The 23,698-nt window shown below is 52.7% G+C and overlaps 1 protein-coding gene across 1 annotated transcript in view; it reads left to right on the top strand.

Moving 5' to 3' along the window:
- CDH22 (cadherin 22) overlaps positions 1-23,698 on the top strand; it is a 73,153-nt gene that overhangs the window by 26,221 nt on the left and 23,234 nt on the right. The window contains exons 4-6 of the mRNA XM_007446916.1: positions 7,703-7,870; positions 12,574-12,767; positions 15,312-15,565. Of these exons, the coding sequence (XP_007446978.1) occupies positions 7,703-7,870; positions 12,574-12,767; positions 15,312-15,565 (616 nt within the window). The remainder of the gene's footprint in view (positions 1-7,702; positions 7,871-12,573; positions 12,768-15,311; positions 15,566-23,698) is intronic.

Here is a 23,698-nt window from a genome sequence, read left to right as displayed (position 1 = left end):
TAAAGAAATGTTTTTTAAAAGAGACGAAGGAAGGAAGGAAGAAAGGGCTTCCCACCCTCATCCCCAGTAATTGCAACCCCAAAGGTAGCCACTTGGTATATATATATATCCTATGAGACCTTGAACTCATTCACTTGAAAAATATTGAGGGTTTTTTTAAAAAAAATAGATAATACATTTCAAGGTTCAAAATTCAAAAAGCCCAAATTTGTATTTAGTGGAAATTCGTCACCCCCTCTAGTCCCCCAGCCACCCAGTCTGTATCCCCAAGGCAACCAATGTAATTTTCTTGTGTATCTTTCCAGAGCTATTCTATGCATGTACAACAAAATAGGTACATGTATTTGGTTTTTTTTTTTTACACAAATGGTAGCTATAAACACACACTATACACACTGCTTGCCTTTTTCGCTTAACAATACATCTTGCAGATAATTCCATATCGGTACATAAAGAGCTTCATCATTCTTTTATTTAACAGCTGTTGTGGATACACTAAAATTTATTTCACCAGTCCCCTATTGATGGACACTTACTCTGTTTCCAACCTTTTTCTATGACGAACAGTGTTACAGTGCATACCCTCATACATAGATCATTTTGTGCTTGTGTGAATGTATCTGCAGGATAATTTTCAGGAAGTGGAAAAGCTGGGTCAAAGAGCATAGTGCGCTTGGAATATGGATAGATAATGAGGAAATGTACCAGATTACACTCCTGAAGACCCGATTACGAGAGAGAGCCTGTTTCCCTTCCCCCTCACCAGCACTGTGGATTCATTGATGACTTTTAAGCAGGGAAGTGACATGCTCAGGTTTTCATTTTAACAAGATCCCTCGGGCTGCCACTGTATAGCATGGTTCAGAGGCAGGAACTGAATTCAGGGAGACCCAGGAGCCTGGAGTGCCCAGCAGAGAGCCCCGAAAGACAAAAGCCAAAGCCTGCGCCCTTTCTCAGCACCCACCCGGACTCCTTAACCTGCTTCATGTAGTTAGGGAGCCAGAGATGATACGGGATTGATAGAGAGGGTTAGTTGAGATACTGAGGAGGGAGAATGAGGGATGACAGTGAGATTCTGCAAAGGGCAAACCTTGGAGGCCTGGATGAATGTACGGGACTATATTCAGGGAGGAATCTGGGGGTTCCTAACTTTGGAACCTAGGATGGGAAGGGGCACCACCTACAGAAACAGAAGGAGGAACGTGGATTAAGAAAACTGTCTAGGGACAGAGGAATTACTGAATGTGTTCCAGGATCTGATATAGAGCTAATTAATTCAATTTTAACTATATTGGCTTTAAGATGAGAGAAGAGGAGGAAAGAAACACCTAGAATGGGCCGTCTGAAGTATGGGCCTAAAGCTCCAAGAATGGTTGAGTCTCGTTAAGCTTTGGTTTCCCCATGTACACAACAGAGGTAATAATACCCATCTCACATGATTGTTGTGAGGATCCAATGGGAGAGTTCATTCATTCATTCAGCAACTCTTTATTGAGTCCTGTACACGCCCAGCTCTGCTCTAGCCTCTAGGAAGGCAGCAGCAGGGAAACCCAACACCCTACCCTCATGGAGCTTTTATTTAAGTAGGAAATACAGAAAATAAGCACATAAACATAATGTGGAGTAGCAATGAGTGCTAGGAAAACACATAAACAGGGTAAGAGAGTAGACTTAGATGAAGAAATCAGGACAGGCCTTTCTGGGGAGGTGATGTTGGGACTGAGTCCTGAATGAAGTGAGGGTGTGAGCCACTTCGTATCTAGGAGAGATACTGACATGCTCAGTGCAATACGTGGTACATAAACGTAAAACAGGGGGATGATGGCGATGATGATGATGGCGATGATGATGAAGCCTTCGTCCATTCAACCTGAGGAGGTGAGGTCCTTAGAGTTGATCAGCTTTAAGGTGGGGAGGAAAAGACAGAACACAGAAATAAGGGAAGGGCCAGGACTGAGTCTGGGAGGTGGCAGGGGTGGGCAGATGAAGCATCAGACTCCAGAGTGAGGAGGATGGCCAGGTTCTAAGAAAGAACATCCCCCACTGCAGAGAGTCGGGAGGAGGGTGGCAGGGGGGAGGCCATGGAGCCTGGGAGGGCAGAAACAGTTCTCAAGAAGCCAGAATGTGGGCATCAGGCAAGGTAAGTGAAGAAACACAAACAGGGTCCTTGTTTCTAGGGTCCTTCAACTTTCTCTGTTTGGAAGGGTCTTTGTAGACATTGCCCAGGAAGGACCCGATTTTTCCTCCCCTTTCCTTCGGCCCCATGGTAGGAGCCACCTTGGTGCCATTTCCAGCCCCAGCTCCATTTCCCCAGCCAGGAATCTTCCGCTCATGCGGGTCTATATTTAGCAGCTGCTGCGAGGTACAGTGTGTTCTCGCTGTGCAGATAGCAGGGAGCAGAGCCGGAACAGGGCCTGTGAGGAAGGTGTGAGGGAGGGGAGAAGGCGGGGCGCCACAAGTCTCATGCCAGAGGAAGAATTAACTTGTGTGTTTTAAAGGCCAGACCTGCCCGTAGACCCCCAACAGGGAAAACAGGGATGGCATTTGCGGGCTAATGAGGCGTCACTTGGGCTCCAGGGCCCCTTCTGCAGCATTTGGAGGGGACGGCGGGGGCGGGGAGAACAACAGCTGGAACTGGGGCGTCGGCTGAGGACAAGGCTGTGGGTTGCCGGGGCCAGGTTCTCATTACCAGCCCCCGCTCACCACCACCCCAGCAAGAATAGAAAGCCTCTCTCTCTCAGAGACTCCAAGATATCTGCTGACAATTCTCAGTTGAGCCAGAGATGTTTGCTTTTCCTGGGAGGGAATGAAACTAACCTCTGTAAGTACCAGATCCTGATCAGGATGCTGTACTAGATCTGGTTTCTGCCTTCATGGTGCTTTTGTTCCAACAGAGAAATACAAAGAGACAACTACACCCACGCTGCGAGAGGCGGGCAGAGGGTCTATGGTTGTAGGTCAGTAAGTCAAAATGTTTATCGAACACCTACTATATGCCGGACCCTATAGATAAGATGATGATGGATGGACAAGACCAGCATGAATCTCAGCCCTTGTGGAACTGATTTATGAGGTCCTCAACCCAGGACTTGAGGAGGGGGAATCATCAAGGCATCTCCAAAATGTGGGACCTGCTGCTGGAAGCTTTGTCTCATTTAACCCTCTTAACAGCCCTTCCAACTGGGTATCCCCATTTGACAGAATAGGAAACTGAGGCTCAGAGAGAGTTAAGAACTTGCCCGAGGTCAGATAACGTATAAATGGTGGAAAGAAGGCTTGAATCCATACCTGTCTGACTCCAGAGTCCTTCAAAATCCCAAAGTGCCTCTTATCTGACTCTGTGTAGCCCTGGCACATAGTAGGCCGTCAGTAAGGGTCTAATAAATGGGTCAGTGAGTGAATTTTCAGAGCCAGATGGCTTAAGAACAACTTCATCAGCTGTTTTGGGAATTCTCCCCCAGGCCCCCCAGGAGGGCACCAGCCTCCAATATGCTTCTCCCAACGTCAGGAGTGGGAAGTGGAACAGAGTGGATAGCAAAATATGCCATCAGTTCCTGCCATCCCTGAACTGGCCTCTTAGTAAAGTGACTGTGCTGGGGAGAGGAGGGGTCTATTTCCCTGCCCTTTGAATCTGGGCCGCCTTATGACTTGCTTTGGGCCAACAGAATGTAGCAGAAGTGATGTTCTGCAAATTCCCAGATTAGGCCTTAAGAGACCTTGCAGCTTTCACTCTTTTCTCCTGGAACATGGGCCTGAGACTACCATATAAGGAAGCCAGCCCAGCTCAACGGAGGATGAGACAGGTCTGGCCAATAGCCAGGGTCAGCCGCCAGGCAGGTACCTGAGGCTATCTTGGACCTTCCAGCCAGATGACCCTGCAGTGAAACGCAGCTGTGTGAGTGAGCCCCAAAGAGGGACGGCCTAGGGAGCTCGATTTCTCTGGTAACCTCGCTACCGCTATATGACAAACCGTCCCCAAACATGGTGGCGTAAACAGCACCGATTTATTATGTGTCACAATTCTGTGGGTTGGATGGGCAATTCCTTTGCTGGGGTCACTCCCATGGCAACAGTCAGCTGGCAGCTCAGCTAGGACAGCTGGCACGGCTGGGCCTCTGCCACACGGCCTTTCATCCTGGCCGCCTGCACAGCACAGTGGTCTCAGGGTTCCAAGAGGACAAGCCCCAGTTCACAAGGGCTTATCAAGCCTCTGCTTTTATCACACTTGCTAATGTCCCATTAGCCAAAGCAAGTCGCACGCACGGCCGAGGCCAGAGTCAGTGGGGGAGGGGATGACCCAAGGATGTGGATCCCAGCAGGCATATTTCATCAGGAACTAACACCGTAGCAACCTATCACTGGGTGTGACCCCAGGAACAGGGTCCAGAGGCAGCATGGCCTCAGGGTACCAACCTCCTAGTTGCCCAGAGATGGCATCTAATCACACACTCAATACGGCTTCATGACCTGTTTCCAGGTAGGAAGACTTCAATGTCCCCAGTTCCCCTGGAGCTGGAAGTGACAGGGCAGCAAGGAGCCCGGCCACATAAGCATGGCTCCTCACCCACAGGGGTACACCTCAGCCAGACCCCTGCTCCGAGCCCCACTCAGAGTGAGGGTCGCTGAGCTTTTGGTCCACAAGCTCGTAGATGTACAGCGGCCCCCATCCCATCACCAGCCTCCGAATCAGTGAGATCCTAGGTGTAAATGACATGCGCAAAGCTTAGCACGTAGTAAGTGTTCAACTGGCCCGCGCCCCTCCTGCCTTTCTGCCTGGCTCGCACCGGGAGCCCTCTGCCACGTCTCTGGCCCGGTGATCACTCCCCCGTCAGTCCATCTGTCTACCCTCTCCTTCCTCCCTCCCACCCTCTCTCTCCACCCTTTGCTGTCCGTCTGCCTCTCTGGTGTCCCTGAGAAGCTCTGTTCACGCTGCCCTTGCTGTTCTTTGTCTTGCTTTCTCCCCCTCTTTCTCTCTCTCTGTTTCTCTCCAGGTCTCTGTCTCTCTGTGGATCTCTGTCTTACTGCCTCCTGCTGTGTGTGTGTATTTCTCTCTGGCTTCACTGCTCCCCTCTTTCTTTCTCTCTTTTTCTGTCTCTGGGGGTCTCCCTTTCTCTCTCCTCCCCTCCTTTCCCTTCCTCTTTGCCTCTGAGTGTGTGGCTCTCCGTCTCTTTCCCCTCTAGTGCTCACTGGGTTGCCCTCTGTCTGTCTGGCTCTTCTCTCTCTCTTCTTCCCCCTCTGCCACCTCCATCCTTCCTCCTCTACTCCCTTTTCCCTTTCTGCCCTTTCCCTCCTTCCAGCCCCCCAGGGAAGAGGACATGACAGGCCCACGTTCCCAGTCCAGCCCCTGCTGTCCAGGACTGCAAACACTCAGCTAAGAGACCAGCCAAGGCCTTGGGCCCCATCCCCATCTCTAGAAGGGCATCCCTCTGACAATCCCAGTGTTGAGATGCGGCACCAGGGGGAAGGGACAAGGGGCCTGCTGCGTGATTGGAAGCATGTCTTGCCTGATTAGGACTGAGACAAGCACGGGGGCTGTCTCATGAGCTGAGACAGGACCACAAAAACAGCATTGCCCTGTCAGAGGCCTGGGCTCTCCCCTTGTACCTGGTGGTGGGGAGGAGCGGGGATACCAGGCAGGCTGGGCAGGGACCCTCCGTCCTTACAGTGGTCCAGCAGAGCAGGCCACAGCATGGATTCTGGCCCCAGAGTGCCTGCTGGAATCCTGACTGTGCGCTTTCTACATGTGTGACCTTGGGCCAGTACTTAACCTCTCTGTGCCTCCATCTCCTTATCTGTAAACTGGGTATAATCAAAGCACCTTCCTCCTAGGGGTGTTGAGAAGATCAAATGAGGCAGTTCACTCAGATGCACATCAGGGTCAGTTATTGTTGTTATTGTCACATGCAATCCTCATGAGATGAAACTCTGAGCCAGTGGTTCTCAACCAATTTTGTCCCCAGGGACCATTTGACAGTGTCTGGAACTAGGGTTGGGCAGGGAGGGTGCTGCTACCAGCATCTAGTGGATGGAATTATCCTGCCCAAAATGTCCATGGTACCAAGTTGGAGAATCTTGTTCTTTAGGGAGGTATTGTGATTGTCCCATTTTACAGATAAGGAAACAGGTTCAGAGAGGTGAAGGGATTTGCTCAAGATCACATGGTCAACAAACGGAAGATCTGGGATTTATCTGCTGAGTTCGTCTGCTTCCAAGTCTCCCCTGCCCTTGGAAAGACCAGTCCCGGCTGAGGAGGGGTCAAGAGGGAGCTTACTGAGGAGTCTTGAAGGCTTTCTGATAGAGAGTCTGTATGACCCCTGATTAGACAGACTACACTTTCCATATCTCCATGGGATCCCTCAAAAGCAGGGTCACCCCCTAGGTGCCCACCCCTGGGTCCCCCAGCTACACACACACACACCCACACCCACACACCCACACACCCCCCAGCCTCTCCTCCCATTCTGTTGCCTTTATTGGCATCTAGAGGCTGTCTGGGGACATCAGGAGTGAGAGATTGGGTATTATGGGGCGCATCATGGGGCTGCTGGTGCGTGACTCCACCTGGCGCTCAGGCCCTGGGCACCACCTGTCACCACTGGTGCTCGCAGGTTGGAGTGGGTCGGGGGGGGGGGGGGTGGGAGGGGGAGGCTCTGAATGGCTCATCCACTTCCCCCTCCCCCCTGGTCTCCCACTGGCAGGGAGACAAGAAGCCCAGCCTTCCCCTGCACAGGATCAATCTTGTGGCCACCCCGACTCCTGCCGCCCCTCCCCCTGCTTCCGTTAACAGCTTGAAGGATTGTCTGATGAGCGATTAGCTGGTGCCTGGACAGAGAACCTAGGGTCAGGCCTGAGAGGAAGGGGCTGGGACCCCGCAGGGCAGGGGGGTGATATAATCGTGGAGGGGTGTGCGGGGGGGAATAAGTGTGTGCAGTAGCCATGCATGTGCGTGTGACCTCATGTGTGTTACGTATGTAGTACGTAAGTGTGTGAGACATATCAGTGCTTGTGTGCACGTAAGTGTGACTCCAAGGTGAGTGTGTTTGAGGGTGGGTGTTAGTCCAGTTCGTTTTGTTAAACACTCACCGAGCTGCCACTCCGGGCCTGGCTCTGGGCTGAGCGCCACTGACCCAGAGACAAATCAGACACGGGCCAGGCTCATGAAGAGAATTATGGCAGGTTCCCCCTCACATGGGGAAACCGAAGCCCCAGAAGTGGGATTGGTAGCCCAGGGGGGTCACACAGTGCCTGGTTCTAGTCCCTACACCTCTTTTTAGTAACCAAATAGCCTATATTCTATTGCTTTTGTGTTGCGTGTGTGTGTTTGAGAGTGTGTGTTAGTATGTGTGTACATAAATGTGTGTGTATGCGTACGAGTGTGTGGGAAGGTGTGTTTTAAAGTGTGTATGTGTGAATCTGATGTGTGTATGTGTATGTGTGAAAGAGTAGTGTGTGTGTGAGTGTGTGTGTAGCATAGAATCTGTGTGAGTTATCTGTGAGCATATCTATAGAAGCACGTGTGTGTGTGTGTGTGTGTGTCGTGGCTGCTGGGCCCCACACCTGCACAGTGGCCATATCCGTGTCTTCTGCATCAGCTGCTCCCCTCCTGAACTTGAACGAGCCGGCCTCTGCCTGGGGAGGGGTCTCCATATCAGCTGGCAGCTGGCAGGGGGGCATCCCTGGCCTCACCCTCCCTCATCCACAGGTGTGATCCGGACGGCCGTGCCTGACCTTGACCGTGAGAGCCAGGAGCGCTACGAGGTGGTGATCCAGGCCACAGACATGGCGGGCCAGCTGGGCGGCCTCTCTGGCTCCACAACTGTCACCATCGTGGTCACCGACGTCAACGACAACCCTCCCCGGTTCCCGCAGAGTGAGTGAGGCCTTCCCAGAGGGAGGAGGCAGATCCGTGTGTCTGTCTGATCATCCCTCCAAGCCACCCACTGACCCCAAGCTGCCTTTCCCGCCATAGAGGGACTCCCCCATCTGTCTGTGTCCATCCATCCGAGTCACCCACTTACCCTCTGCCCCTCCAACCACTCTTCTTGCAGGGGATGGCCTCAAAGTTGTCTGATTTTCCATACGTCAAAGTAACGCGCTTACCTTCCCACCCCTCACGTTGCTTGCTGCCAAGAGTGAGCCCCGTCTGTCCACCCACCCCGACTGGCCCTTGCACACACCCCTGTCCTGCTTATTGTGTGTGTGATCTGCTACTGACCCAAGCTTGCAAAGGGACATTGGAGGTGGGAGGACAGATACAAGGATATCTTAGGGATACAGACAGAGGCTGCAGCCATGCCCAAGCCGAGTGACACCTATAATTGTGCATGGAGATGCCAAGGTCTGGAGTGACAGATCTTACCCTTTTCCTCTGAGCCTGGAGGGCAGGATTCCGTGCTCCTGAACTAGGAGGCCTTTCCACTCTCTGCCTCCCTAGGCATAACAGGGTGGAGGCGGCTTCTCTGACTCAGCCCCCCACCTCTCCATCAGCCCAGCCAGCCCCTCTGTCCCAGGTTCAGGCTGAGCCGCGTGAGAAGCCGCCGAAGCTGGCAGAGACTAAATGCCGTGGGGAGCTGGGCTGATTCCTATCGGGCAAGTCATTACTTGAGGTCTGCTGCTCTCACATTAGGCCCCGCCACAGGGGACTGACCCCCGAGAGATAAGGGAATCCAATCCCTTAGCTGAGAGCACATCGCAGCCTAAGCGCCTCAGTGCAGACGCACAGCGGGGTGGGCAGAGCCGGCCAGCCAGCTCCACGTCGTTGCCAGGGAGCCTGGTACAGCAGCCGCCCCCAGCCACTCCTCCAGCCCAGCCCCACTCACCGATGGGAAGCTTCAAAGCACCGTGTGGAGGGGCGGGAACCACCCAGTCTTCTGCCCAGTTGTGTGATGCTCTGTGCCAGCCCTGAGCCGGAAGGGGTAGGGCAGAGCAGAGGGGCCAGGGTCCCCCAGAAGACTCCTGTTTATTCGTTCATGTACTCCTTCATTCTTTCTTTATTGTGAAATACACACACAAACAGAAGTGCGTAAAACAGAAATGTCCAGTTCAACAAATAATTACAAAGCAAACACTCCTGTAACCACCAGCCAGGACCCCAGAAGCCCCCAAAAGCCCCTTCTCTTTTTTTTTCCCCATCCAGCTATTCCTTTATTTTATTTTTTAATTTTTTAAACATCTTTATTGGAGTATAACTGCTTTACAATGGTGTGTTAGTTTCTGCTGTATCGCAAAGTGAATCAGCTATATGTATACATGTATCCCCATATGCCCTCCTTCTTGCGTCTCTCTCCCACCCTCCCTATCCCACCCCTCCAGGTGGTCACAAAGCACCGAGCTGATCTCCCTGTGCTATGCGGCTGCTTCCCACTAGCTATCTATTTTACATTTGGTAGTGTGTATATGTCCATGCCACTCTCAAGCCATTTCTTGATCGTAACTTCTCCCCCCAAACCCTCCTCCGGAGTTAACTTCCATCTGCTTTTGTGATCATCTCCTTGCTTTTCTTTTTGCTTGAGGTATAGTTGATGTATGATATTATATAAATCATAGGTGCACAATATGGTGATTTGCAAGTTTTAAAGGTTATACTCCATTTATGGTTATTACAACTTATTTGCTATATACCCTGTGTTGTACAATGTATCCGTGTAGCTTATTTTAAACCTAATAATTTGTACCTCTTAATCCCCTCCTCCTATCTTGACCCTTCCTCCTTCCCTCTCCCCCTTGGTAACCATTGGTTTGTTCTCTATATCTGTGGGTCTGCTTCTTTTTTATTATATTCACCAGTTTGTTATATTTTTTTAATTTTTATTTATTTATTTATTTTTGGCTGTGTTGGGTCTTCGTTTCTGTGCGAGGGCTTTCTCTAGTTGCGGCGAGCGGGGGCCTCTCTTCATCGCGGTGCGCGGGCCTCTCACTGTCGCGGCCTCTCTTGTTGCGGAGCACAGGCTCCAGACGCCCCGGCTCAGTAGTTGTGGCTTACGGGCCTAGTTGCTCCACGGCATGTGGGATCTTCCCAGACCAGGGCTCGAAACTGTGTCTCATGCATTGGCAGGCAGATTCTCAACCACTGCGCCACCAGGGAAGCCCTGTTATATTTTTTAGATTCCACATATAAGCGATATCATACAGTATTTTTCTTTTTCTGTCTGACTTATTTCACTTAGCGTAATGCACTGTAAGTCCATCCATGTTGCTGCAAATGGCAAATTTTCATTCTTTTTTATGGCTGAGTAGTATTTCATTGTGTATATATATACCACATCTTCTTTATCCGTTCCTTTAGGGTTGATTCACCCATGTAGGCATCGCCTAACATTATAGTTTAATTTCATGTTTAACCTTATCTAAATGGAGCCACACAATACAAATGATTTGTGTCTTGCTTTTTTGTCTCTCAAAATTATGTTTGTGAAATCACATGTTTTTGCTTGTAGCTATAATTTATTCATTTTCACTGCTGTATAGTATTCCATGATTTATCTATTCTCCTGTCAGTGGACATTTGGGTTGTTTCCAGTTTGAGGCTATTATGGAGGATACTGCTTTGAACATTGTTGCATGTGTCCTAGTGCCATTTTGCATACAGTTCTCTCGTGTACAGAGGAGCAGAATAAACTCATCTTCAGTTTTACTAAATAAAGCCAAATTGTTTTCCCCCACGAAGAAATGCATGTGTCCACTGTACCATATCCTCACCGACAGTTGGTACTGTCAGATTCTTTCATTTGTGTTAATCTGGTGAGTGTATACTAGTATCTCATGCTGCTTTTCATTCATTCACTCACTAGTCACTCACACATTTCGTTTATGTGACAGCCTGGTGCTCTGCCAGGCCCCGTGAATGCCTGATGAATAAGGGATGTGGTCCCTGCCTTGCCAGAGCTCACACCCCTGAGGGAGGGAGGGGGAGAGAGAGAGGGAGAGAGAATAAACAGAAAATGATAGGGAAATGCAGTAATCCTTACAATGGGATGAGCTTGGGGGCCCTAGACACACAGGAACAGAGCCTGGAGGGCTGGGAAGCTTCCCTGTTGGAGGTAATATTCAGTGAGACTAAAAATCAGTAGGAACAGGGGAGGTGAGGGCAGAGAGGAGAATAAAGAGAGGGAATGTCTAGGGGTGGGACAGAGCAAGTCATCCTTAAGGAATTACAAGAGCTTCAGCCCGACTGAAGCTCAGGTTAGGGTAGCGGTTGGGGGCATGAGGCTGCAGAAGTCAGCGGGGGCCAGGCAGCAAGCGTCTTGCAGGGCAGACCAAGGGGCTTGTACAACTCCATCCCAGGGGCAGCAGTGAGCTATGGCAAGGATTAACGCGGGGGAGCGGCGAGGTCAGCTTGTGTTAAAGCCCCCCGCCCCGCACCCCGGCTGTTTATGTGACAGTGAATCAGAGGCAGCCACTCCACACAAGGGTATCCAGACCAGAGGGGGGTCCCAAGAGACACAACCCCAGCTCCACAACCCCCGCTGGCCCATCATTTAGCAAATCACCCTCACCTTCATCTAGGCTCTGGGAAGAGAGCAGGGAGCTGTTTGCGTCCCACCTGACCCTCATTCCTTCTGGTTTCCCCCTGCTTCACCACCTCCTCTGGCCACAATGGTCATCTTGCCATTCTTCAAACATGCCAGGCATTGCACCCACCTCAGGGCCTTTGCACCTGCCGTTCCCTCTGTCTAGAATGCTCCTTCTGAAATATCTGCTTGACTCACTCCCTCACCTCCCTCAGGCTTTTGCAGCAATGTCATCTTTTCCTCAATTGCCCTATTTAAAACTCCACACACACCTTCATCATCACTCCCATTTCCCTTCCCAGCTTTATTTTTCTCCAAAGTACCATCTGACCTACTGTTTTACTGATGTGATTGTTTAGTGTCTTTCTCCTTCCATTAAGAGGAAAGCACTGTGAGCCCTGGGATTTGGATCTGTTTTGCTTGTTGCTGGAACCCCAGTGCGTAGAGCTGCATCTGGGACATCATAGATACTAAATAAATATGTGGAAATGAAGGAACCAATATCATGAACAAAAACAGCAACAAAAAATCAGCACGAAGCCCCACTGTTCTAATGCAATTTGTTCCATTTATTGGGTAGCTACCAGGTGTTGGGCCCTATGCTAAGCAATTGACAGGCATCATCATCTGAGTTAATTGCAGGATGAACAGTGCTGTTAGGAAGGCACTGTTATTATTCCCATTCTACAGATGAGGAAAACCAAAGCTTGGGATTACACAGCTGGGACTGACTCTAGAGCCTCAGCCCTGATCACTGTGCTCCTCTGTCCCTTCACTGGGCAGATGGGGACACTGAGTCCCAAAGAACTGCAGGCACTTTCCCAAATCAATCAGAGAATAAAGCCAGGGTGAGAATTAAAACCCTCCTCTTTGCACTGCATCCCACATTTCTACAGGTGACGCACCTCTCCCAGCATCAGTCCTGGCCAAGCAGGGAGCGCCTTTAAGGCACTGCCCCCCCCAAGGAGCCCATCTGAGACACCCCCCTCCCCTCCCCTAGCGCTGGCGGGAGCTGGGGGAGGGGCTGCTAATCCATCCCTGCTCACAGCTGTATCCCCTCCAGAGATGTACCAGTTCAGCATTCAGGAGTCGGCCCCCATCGGCACAGCTGTGGGACGCGCGAAGGCCGAGGACTCAGACGTGGGCGAAAACACAGACATGACCTACCACCTCAGGGAGGAGAGCGGCAGCGGCGGCCACGCGTTCAAGGTCACCACAGACAGCGACACTCAGGAGGCCCTCATTGTAGTGCAGAAGGTGCGGGGCTGCCCCAGGAGGGATGGGGGAGGCAGGCCCCGGGGCAGCAGGGTCAAGGGGGCCGTTGAGTGGCCAAATATCCCCACGCCACTCCACTCCAGGGATTAAGTCTCTCCGGAAACTCTGGACCAACCTGGGAAGACGCCGATGGTGTCACTCCCATTTTACAAATGGGAAAATGAAGCACAGAGAGGTTAAGTGACTTGTCCAAGGCTGCACAGCTAGTTGTCAAGAGCCAGGATTCAATCCAGATTTGAATCTGTGCTCTTCAACACTATGCCGAGCTAATTCACGTTCATACCAGGCCCTTCACACTCATCGTTTCCTTTAATCCTCATGTTCCCCTCTGAAGGAAAATATATTATGCCCATTTTTACAAGTGAGAAAACAGAGGCTCAGAGAGGTAAAAGGGCTTGCCCAAGAGCACACCTGTAAAGGGTAGAGTGGGATTTGAACCCAGGTCTGGTGAGCCCAAAGTGCTTTCCTTCCTGAGTCTAACAGCGTCCTCACCCACAGGCCAGCCTCGGAACCAGAAGCTAAAACAGCAAAGTCAGCAACCCCTAGGGAAAGCGGACGGAGGTCAAGTAAAAAAGCAAAAATCCATCTTCCAGGACTTGGTCACAGGCTTGGCAACTCAGGGCTGCGCAGGCCTTTGAGCCTGTCCGCTCCAACCCTACGGTCCCATGGGAGGTCTAAATCCCCTGCCCTGGCCCACAAATGGTCATAGGCCTTTGTACGTGCCCGGGGATGGGATGCTCACTCCCTACGATTGTCCAGCTCTTCCTCCTCCCATTCAGCCAGAATCCTTCTCCTTAAATCTGCTCCTATCAGCCCAGGTTCTGCCCTCTGGGACCCACAGAAACATCCGCCCCCCGACGGCCCTTCATTCACTCAATAAGCAAACTCTCTACCTGGCCTTGAGGGCTTGAGGATAGAGAAAACTCCCAGTTTCTTCAACAAGGATAATAATATAATACTAATACTTATAATGAGTGTTTACATTGTGCCAGGAGTCCTTCCACTGCTTTCCATGTATTAACTCATTTGATCCCTCCGACGACCCTCTGAAGTACTATTGTTGCCCATTTTATAGATGAGAGACTGAGGCCCTGAGAACTTTAGACGTTTGCATCCAAGGTCATGCATCTTACAGAGCAGTTGTAGGGCTATGGATCCAGGCAGTCTGGCTCCAGGATCCACCCTTTTAAGCATTAAGTGGTTTTCAGTCTTCTGACCTCCATTTGTCCTCACTGTAAGATGAGCCCATTTCACAGATGGAGAACTGGAGACCAAGAGAAGCCCAGCATCACACAGCAACAGAATCAGGCCCCAAGCCCAGCCTGGGGACCCCAGCACAGCATTTGCTCTCATCCACAGTGCTCCCCCTCTCGTCCCTGGCTCTTGGGCCCCCCTCCCGCCTGCTCCAGCAGTGGCGCCCGAGGTGCCTCTGTGGAGTCAGTGCTGGCTCAGGGAGCAGAGCCCCCACCTGACTGATGACCTGGCTCCAGAGCCCATCGCTCACTCCCAGACCAGGCCCGCGCCTGCCTCCCTGCATCCTGATTTCCCAGGCAAAAGGATGGAGGAAGGAGGTAGGAGGTAGCCCTTCTTTCTTTTTTGCTGCTGGAGAAGGGGGCGGGGGATGGGAGGTTCTGAGAGGAAAGGAGGGTCCCTACACACAGGGCAGGTCTCCAGGAAGGTGGCCCCTGCTGCTCAGATAGCTCCCCCACCATGTAACAGAGGTGCCTGTGGTTCCACCAGTGCAATTTCTCTTTGCTCTAAGGCATTGTCCTTAGGAGGCCAGCACCCATACAGCCGTGGAGCTTGTCCATCAGAGGGTCACCCACCAGCACTCTGATGAGAAGCAGGGCTCAGCATGGCTTTAGCCAGATCTCTGAGGAAAGCTCTAAGGCAGCCAGGCTTATCGGGCTCAACTCACATTAGCAGCTGCCACCAGTATATACCAGGAACGTGTCATTTAACCCTCCCACCTGAGGCCCAGAGAGGCCAAATAGATTGCCAGCAGACACAGAGCCAGTCAGCAGCAGATCCAGTGCCTTTCCTCTCATGGGCCTGGGACTTGGGAGCCGACCTTGGGCAAGTTACAGAGCCTTCTGGGCCTCGATTTCCTTATGTGTAAAATGTGATAATAATAATACAAGCCTCTTTGGGATGTTGTAAACTAGATGAGCCACTATGTTTAGAACACTGGCACACAGTGCTTTGTAAATTAATAAATTAATGCCCCAACCTACTGTGCTCTGTAGCAGGAAGTCTGGGTATCAGTACTTGACCCTGTGTCCCTGGACAAGACTGTCCCCAGCAGGGCCTTACTTCCTCCACTTGTAACCAGAGAGGGTTGGTCTGGGTCTTGGACAGCCGGTTCCGTGGTGCAGCCTGACACTCCGGAGGCCCTGCTGAGTCAACTGTCACCTTGGGCCAGCTCCGCCCTCTCGGGGCCCATCCCCCCTGACCTAGGATCTGTCCGCCTGGAGGTGTTGAGCAGACCCCAGCCCACTCACCGGCCCTCTGCTTCCTCCCCACCAGCGCCTGGACTTCGAGTCCCAGCCCGTGCACACCGTGGTCCTGGAGGCGCTCAACAAGTTCGTGGACCCCCGCTTCGCTGACCTGGGCACGTTCCGCGACCAGGCGATCGTGCGTGTGGCCGTGACCGACGTGGACGAGCCCCCCGAGTTCCAGCAGCCCTCCGGCCTCCTGGAGGTACAGGAGGACGCGCAGGTGGGCTCCCTGGTCGTCGTGGTGACGGCGCGGGACCCCGACGCCGCCAACCGGCCCGTCCGGTGAGACCCCCGCCCGGGGCCGACGCCTGCTGCCTGCTACCCCGTCAGCGCCCTCGGACGGAAGGCGGGCAGAGGGGGAGGGGGCAGGGCAGGGACGGGAGGGGGAAAAGATGGTGTTGGGGGAGGGGAGAGAGAGAGATGGCCACAGAGATGGAGAGAAACAGGCCGGGAGTCAAGGAGACAAAGGAAACAGGTTAGAGAACAGTCGCAGAGAGACAAGGGACCCAGGATAAGGAGAGAGAACCAGGTGTGACAGACACATCACAGTGACCTGGGCTCAACCTCAGTCCTCCACCAAAAAAAAAAAAAAAAAGAAAAAAAAAAGATAATTTCATCCTTTCAGCTTTTCAGGTCAAAAATGTTGAAAACCATCCTCGAGTTGTTTTTCTCTCACACCTCCCTCCAATCCATCAGCAACCCCTGTCATCTCTGCTTTAAAATCATCAGCAGAATCAGACCATTTCTCACCTCCTCCGCTGCTGCCACCCTGATCCAAGCCACCTCTTTCTCCTGCCTGGATTACTGCCTCCTCGCTGGACTCCCTGCTTGTGTCCTCACACCTCTTCAGTCTAGAATGGGCACAGGAGCTAGACTGATCCCATCCAAATGTAAATCAGAGCGTGGCCCTCCTCTGCTCAAAGCCCTCCAAAGGCACCTCTCGGGCTCAGGATAAAAGCCCAGACCCTCACAATGCCCCCCAGACCCTATGCGGTGTGGCCTCACTGTAACCTCTCAGGCATCACCTCCCACTACCCTCCTTCCCTGGTTCACTCTGCTCAGCCACACTGGCCTCCACCCAGCTCCACAGATAGACCCAGCCCGCCTCTACCCCAGGGCCTTTGCAGCTCCTGATCGCTTTGCCTGGAATGTTCTCCCCCTTAATATCCCCATGGTTGGTCCTCTCACTTCCTCCAGGACTTTCCTCAAGCATCAGCTTCTCAGTGCAACCTTCCCCACCCACTCTTTCTAAAATGTCAACCCCACCCCAACCTGTCCCCACACTTCGTATCCATTTTCCTTTGTCCTTCATCACCAGCTAACCTGCTACCCATTTTCCTGATGACTTCGTTTGTACCCCCCCTAAAAGATAAACACCAGGAGGGTAGGGACGCATGTCTGTGTTCACAGCTGTATCCTCAGCACCTCACCCACTGCCTAGCGCTCGGTGGACACTCCCTGACGCACGGTGAATGAATGACACGTAAAATCAGAGAAAGACTGAGAAAAGAGAGAGACTCGTGGAGGGGTAGCGAGACCAACAATGAGAGGAAGTGACCAGAGAAGGGGGAGAGCCGGTGGAAAGAGGGCAGGAGTAACTGAAGGGCGGAGGGACCTACCTGGCACTGCAGGAACAGAGAGAGGAGACTTGGAGAGAAAGCCAGAAAGGGGAAGAAATAGAGTCAGACACAGAGAGGCAGAGCAGTGAGCGGGGCAGCTGGGTGGAGGGGAGGGGATGCCGCGGCACTATCAGTGTCCCAGGAAGGGTTTGAGAGCTGCAACGGTTAGGGAGTCCCTGACCGTGGCCCAGGCTGGAAGAATGTCAGATAGAAAGTGATCCAGAGGAGAAGGTAGGGGTGGGGCTGATGGCCATTGTTGGATGGATGGGAAAAGGAGCCTGGAGCTTCCTGCTTATTCCCTCAAACCCCTGTTATATAGTCAGTGAATGATCCCTCAGGCAACTGTGTGCCTAGCTCTGTGCTGAGCATTGGAGAAAGAGGGAAGGGAAGTTACTTTGAGAATCTCTGCATCACATGACTCCAGATGCGTAACATTCCCACCATCATCCGTGTGAACGGCTCAGATTTGTACAGTGCACAGGCTGTGCAACCTTACATGGCAACCCGAGGTGAGGACACAAAGATGCCATCCTGCTTAACTACCCATGCACTTCCAGACTAGGAGCTACCCTCAGGGGTCTAGAAAGACTTCTTGGAGGAGGCGGGAATTGAACTAAGCTGGGTACCTGAGCCTGGCCAGGTATAACTATGAAGAGAAGGCCATTCCCGGGTGCAGGCGTATGGAGGCAGGGGAGTGGTAGGTGTGCCTGGAAGAGTAGACTGTGATATATTAGCTACAGGAAGCGGAGGGAGATGAGCCAGTGAGAGAAGTCTGACGGGCCTCAAAGGTAGGCCAAGGGGCTCAGACTGGTCCAGAGGTCCAGAATGCCTCCTGGGCTGCCTCCACCCTTCTCAAGGCCAAAACTGCCCTCCACTGCCTCTGAACTCCTCCACCGCCCTTCCATCCCTGCTACTGGTAGGTACAGTCTTTAAACATCCCCATCAGCCTTTGGCTCAGCCCAGACCTCTCCCAGGAGGGCATTATCACCCATGTTTGGCAGGAAACTCAGGCCCAGGGAGGGGAGGAGTTAAGAACCAGCAGTAGGAGCCTCATCCTTGCCTCCCAGGTCCCTGCTTCAGTCTGCCTGGCCCCCTCCTCTCCAGTACCGCTCTCCACACCCCCTCTCAGTCCTCTCCCTCCCGTCCTCCGTTGACTTCCCTTCCCCCCCCTGCCTTTATCTGCACTGAAAGGGCCAACTTGGAAACCTGCTCTCACCTCCTTTCATCTCTCTTTGCTGCCTCTTCCCTGGGGCCCCTCAGATGTGGAGGCGGTGAGGAGCTTGAGACAGGTCCAATTTCATACGACAAACATTTACCCAACTCCTCCTCCATGCCCAGCCCTGAGCCAGGCCTGAGATGACTCAGCCAAGGGCAGAGCTGGAGAGGAGCGCCCAGTCCATAGGGGACAGGCATGGAAATGGGAGGCCAGAGAAGGGGTCCTCGCAGGCCACATGTGCGGCCCAGAGCCCAGCTGATATTCCAGCTCCCCCAGTTCCAGAGGTCCTAGACTCAGCACCTACGCATTGAGTCATGTCATGTCAGCCACTGATCCAGGAAATGGGGAAACGGTGATAAGACCCAGTCCCTCCCCTCATGGAGTTTGCGGGCCCGTTGCGGGGGGCAGACAGTCAACAAGTAGCTGTTGAGACACATCAACAAATGGTTAAAAGGGATCATTGCTGATAAGAGCTATGAAGAAAATAAACTACTATGTAATGGGATAAGGAGGATTGGGGCCACAGGGGGCTACTTTGGCTTAAGTTGTCAAGGAGCTGGCAAATGAGTTCACATCAGAATGATCAAGAGAGAGCCAACCAAACAAAGATGTGTGGAAGCGCTTTCCAGGTAGAAGGAACAGCAAGTGCAAAGGTCCAGAGGCAGGAACAAGCTTAGTGCGTTCCTGGAACTGAAGTGGTAACCCGTGAGATTTTTGCCTAGCGTAGTAGGCACCTTGGAAATACAGATGTACAGAGTAATTTTTCTGAGCCGCTGCACTGGAGAGAGTGGAAAATGCCTCATGCTGTGGCGTTTGGCCCTCAGAATGTAGTTAACTCATTCCTCATTCTACAGATGAAGAAACTGAGGGTCTGAGAGGAGAAGTGACTCTCCCAGTGTCACTGGCCTGAAAGGGGAAGGAATGAGATTTAACCCATGATTGTCTGCTTCTTGAGTCCAGCCTCCTGCCATTTCACTCCTGCTTCTGACTCTCTTTTTAGTTAGAACTATTTCCAGCCTTACACTGTGCCCTTCCCTGTGCGTGAGGCCCAGAGAGTCAGATGGGGGCGATGGGAAGGCTGGGGCCCCGTGTGAGTGAATCTAGTGACAGATCTAAGCCTGAGTGGGCTGAGGCAGGGGCTAAGGACTAAGGAGCTCCAAGCAGGGGCAAGGACTCTGGGCACCAAGGAGGGATGGCCCCCGAGCAAGGATGAAGAGGACGAGGTTGGAATGGGAGGACAGCACTCCAGGGTGGAGTGATAGTGAGGGCCTGGAGGCGGGAACAGAATCGTGGAGCCAGGAGGTTAAGTTCAGGGGCAGGGAGGTCAGCTGGATGAGCTCACGTGAGGGGGGTGGGCTGGAGATGAGGTCAGGGGGGGCACTTGGGGACAAGCTGTGAAGGGCCTTGAATGTCAGATGAAGGTGTGGGACTTTATCCCTAGGCAGTGGGAAGTCTTGGAAGGCTTTTGAGAGGAGGAAGAGAGGGCTCAGATGGGCCCATGTCTGGATTAGGCAGCCTTGCAGATAGACCGGCTGTTTATCAGCCCAGCCCCAGCCCTACCAGCCCCAGCCCCCTCGTGAGTCTTCCTTGAATGCCAAAAACAGGAAAGCCCACACTGGACCAGAGAGGGAGTGAACACTTCATTTCCTCCCAGCAGTCCACAGTGGGGTGCAGCAGAAAGTACATGCGCTTTAGAATCATGAATCCTAGCTCAGTTGTAGAATTGTGGGGAAATCACTGCACCCACTCCAAGCCTCAGTTTTCCCATCTCTAAAATGGGTGTCATGGTAGTCCTTGCCTCATTCATTTATTCAAAAACATAGGTACTAAATGTCTATCATGGACCAGGTTCTACGCTCGGTGGTACCGGGATTGGAGGGAGGATTAAGTGTTTGGTACATAATAGGTCCTCAGGAAATGAACATTACCATTTTTCTCGGTGCTCTGGACACCTGTTTCTCCCCTTCATTCTGCAACCAGAACTAACCACACACAAATTTCTAGGTGTCACGTGCAGGCTTTGAGTGTGTGCTTTAAAAGGGTTAGGGGGAGGGGAAAGAGGCGAAGACAGAATGGGGTGAGCAGAGAAGAATCCCCGGGTCAGGGGAGCAGCCCCGTTTGCATCTGAAGAGTTTCCCCCACTAGTAGCTCAGGTGGGGGCCGCATCATTCAGCCTGCTGCATGTACACGTGTATGTACGCGAGCCTGGACACAGGAGCACCGGGCAGCCTGGACACACATGAATCTGCAGACTTCCATATTTATCATGCCTGTGTGAGCTATATATGCACATGTTTATGTGGAGAAAACCCACATGCGCACTCAAGGCAGGAAGAAGTACCCTCCCCGCTTCTCTCACCCTGACCTTGACGACTGCAGTGTTCTGTGCTGTTCGCAGGGTGTGGGAGCACCCACAGGTATACCTGGCTGGTCCTGAGGAGGGTGCCCTTAGTTAGATCTGGGAGTCTGGACAGACAGACGTGGCTTGGGAATTTGGCTCTGCCACTAACCAGCCCTTTTGACCCAGGGCAAGGCACCTGGCTTCTCTGAGCCTCAGTTTCCTCATGTGTAAAATGGCAGCGGCAGTGATGACTGTTATCTGCAAGGACTGGAGGAGCTCGTGCATGTGAAGCCCTTACACAGGCCTGTCACAAAGTCTTGCTGAGCAAATAAAAATAAGAGATAATCCATACGTCATGTGGTAGGTGCCCAGCGCTGTTAAAAGTGTTTTATTGGTAGTACTTGTCTAATCCTCACAACCACCCTGTGAGGTAGGTATTATTATTAGCGCCATTTCTAAGAGGGAACCAAAGACCAGAGAGGTTAAGTGACTTGCTCGGGGTCACACAGCTAGGTTTCAAACCTAGCCAGATGGCCACCAGATCCGCACTCCTGACCGTCATTCCCAGGCTTTCTTTGCACGTGTGCGCATGCACACACACACTAGCAGACACATACCCACACTCTGTCACTGCACTCTTCCACCCACACCAGCTGCTGTTCCCCTTCCTGCCCTTCAGATCCTGGCTGACCAAATGAGAAGTAGGACAGTGAGAACTGAGCAGAACCTTCTAGACCACAGAGGCCTCCTGTCCTTCTCAGACCGCTGGCAATGCTGCCATGTCCCTACATGGTGCCTCCCACCCCCAGGCACAGAGACCACACACTGGGTTGAAGGGTCACCTGTGTTCCCCTTACCAGACATTTCGGAACGCTCATTAGAATAACAATAGTTCTCACTCAGGGAGTCATTTTCCTGGAACCCAACTAGGCACCTATCCCCTAGCTAGGCACTTAATCCTCCCAGCCACTTGCAAGGTGAGAGTAAAATCGGTTCCATTTTGCTGAAAATTAAGGCTCAAAGATGCAGTGACTTGTCCGGGGACATCGTGGATCCAGACCCAGGGCTGAGCAGCTGCCTCTTGTACCTTCCAACTGCAACACAGCGCCACACACCAGTTTCCACCCACAACACAGACACACAACTCTTGCACCTACACGTGAGGGGTACACGAGCGTCCCCCGCTGCCCCCCACGTCTGCCAGGCCACACCCCTTGCCACACACCACGCCCTCCACCCCTCCCTCCCATTCACTCACTGGCTCCCTGAGCTGGAACAAAGCCACCTGGGCTCAGCAGCCACACTGACCTGCAGCCCCAAGTCTTTAGCTGGTTAATGGAGGCTCCCCGCGGCTCCCGCCCCATGGCCTTGGGAACAGCTGCCTCCACTTAGATTCCAGCCCCGCTTCCCCTCCAGGAGGGAACAAAAAAGAATAACTGCGATGAGGAGGACGAGGAGGAGGGAGGGAGAAGAGAGCAAACAGGTCTGAGCCGAGAGGGGAGGAGAAACAAGAAGGCGGTGGGCATCCTCCCACCAGCCCGGCCTCACGCCCAGCCCTGACCAGGTGATCAGGAGCCCCAGGCTAGGTCATGCCCCTGGTTCTCTCCTGGACTCACTTCTCCCACCTGTAAAATCAGGAGGAGGTCTCCACGTTCCTTCCAGCTGAGCTGTCACTACTCAGAGTCTGGTTCTACCTCCTTTGGACCCAAACATCCGACAGGCCAGGCTTGGGGCAAAGGCAACCTGAGACTCCACGCATTGCCACTTTGGATGGTTCAATGCGCTAGAAAGAACTCTGGGTGTAGAGGCCCATATTGGGGTACAGATTCCAATTCTGTGACAGTCCCTGTGCAACCTTGGGCAGGGTTATCACTAGCCCACGTGGCACCTTTCGTAAATAAGAAAAAAGTCGCCTTTTGAGAAGATACTCCCTGGGCTAGGACACATGGCTGGGCAAGCAGAACACTGGCTGGACTTCACCCCCACTTCCCCTCTTCAGCCTGTTAACTCTGGGCAGGACACAACCTGCACAACCATACTTGGCAGCCCTAAGCTTGGCAGGTTTCCTCTCTGAGCCTCAGTGTCTCCATCTGCAAAATGGGGTGAGATCACATCAGCCTCACAAGATGCCAGGCAGGGAGGGACGTCGTCTGTCTTGTTTGCCATTTTATCCCCAGGGCTTAGCACATAGCAGCACAGAGAAGGCACTCAGTTAATGTTTAGGCGTAAAGGAACGAAGGGAGGGATGGCTGGAGGAAAAGTAAGCTACAAACTGCTAAGTGCTATACCGGTGAGAGGAATTGTCATCTTGGATCTGAACCTCCCCACACACTTTCACCCAGGTCAGGAGGACCCAGGCTGATCAGGGCCAAGGAGAATATAGGCTTAGCAGCTTAGGGACAGGAAGGGGCAATAAACTAGGGACTCAGGAGATGGGCTGTAATGCCCACTACACCCACGTGCGCAGGCCTTTTCAGTTTGACACAAGCCTCCACTTCCACTACAACAGTGAATATGAAAATAAGGGCTGTCACCTCTGCCCAGTTCCATGAATTACCTCCTCCAACCCACACCAGTGTGAGGTGAGTATGAATCACCCTATTTTCCAGACAACCAAACAGAGGCCAAAGAGGTCCAGTGACTTGTCCAAGGTCACACAGGTGGAATAAGAAGCAGAGGATTCAAAGCCAGCTCCAGCTGCTCCCAGATCTGTGCAGTCCCACTGGACATCATTATCCCCATTCAACAGATGAGGAAACTGAGGCCCAGAGAGGTTTGGTAATGCAGCCAAGGCCCCACTGAAGGGTCATCTCAGGGCTTCGGGTTCCCACAGAGGGTGTTTCTGGTATCCTCAGTTTCCCAGCTCTGGAAGATGGGGGAAGAGCCCCTTTCCTTCTGCTGGTGGAAGGGGGGAGGGGCGCCCCGCTGGGGCGGAGCCCCACCCCACCACGTTCCTTTGTCCCCGCTTCACAAAGAGCCCTTGCTAGGCGTTAGGGGCCTTCGTCGGCCGTGCAGCCTGGCGGCGCCCCCCCCCCCGCCCCGCCCCGCGTTATCAGCGCCGGGAAGCGGTGGAGAGAGCTGGCGGGGCCTCTCTGGGCCGCCGCCTCCCGAGACATGTGTTGGACACGGGCCTTTCAGGCCTGGAGTAGCCGCACAAAGGCCGGGGAAGAAGGTGGAACAAAGGGCTTTTTCACGCGGCAACGAAAAAGCCGCAGATTAGCACGGGCATGCTAAGCTGG

This window comes from Lipotes vexillifer, unplaced genomic scaffold (assembly GCF_000442215.2).
Source record: "Lipotes vexillifer unplaced genomic scaffold, Lipotes_vexillifer_v1.1 scaffold565, whole genome shotgun sequence".
In the NCBI taxonomy this organism is placed as follows: Eukaryota; Metazoa; Chordata; class Mammalia; order Artiodactyla; family Lipotidae; genus Lipotes; species Lipotes vexillifer.
The sequence above is the reverse complement of the archived record's forward strand: the minus strand, read 5'-3'. Positions and strand labels throughout refer to the sequence as shown.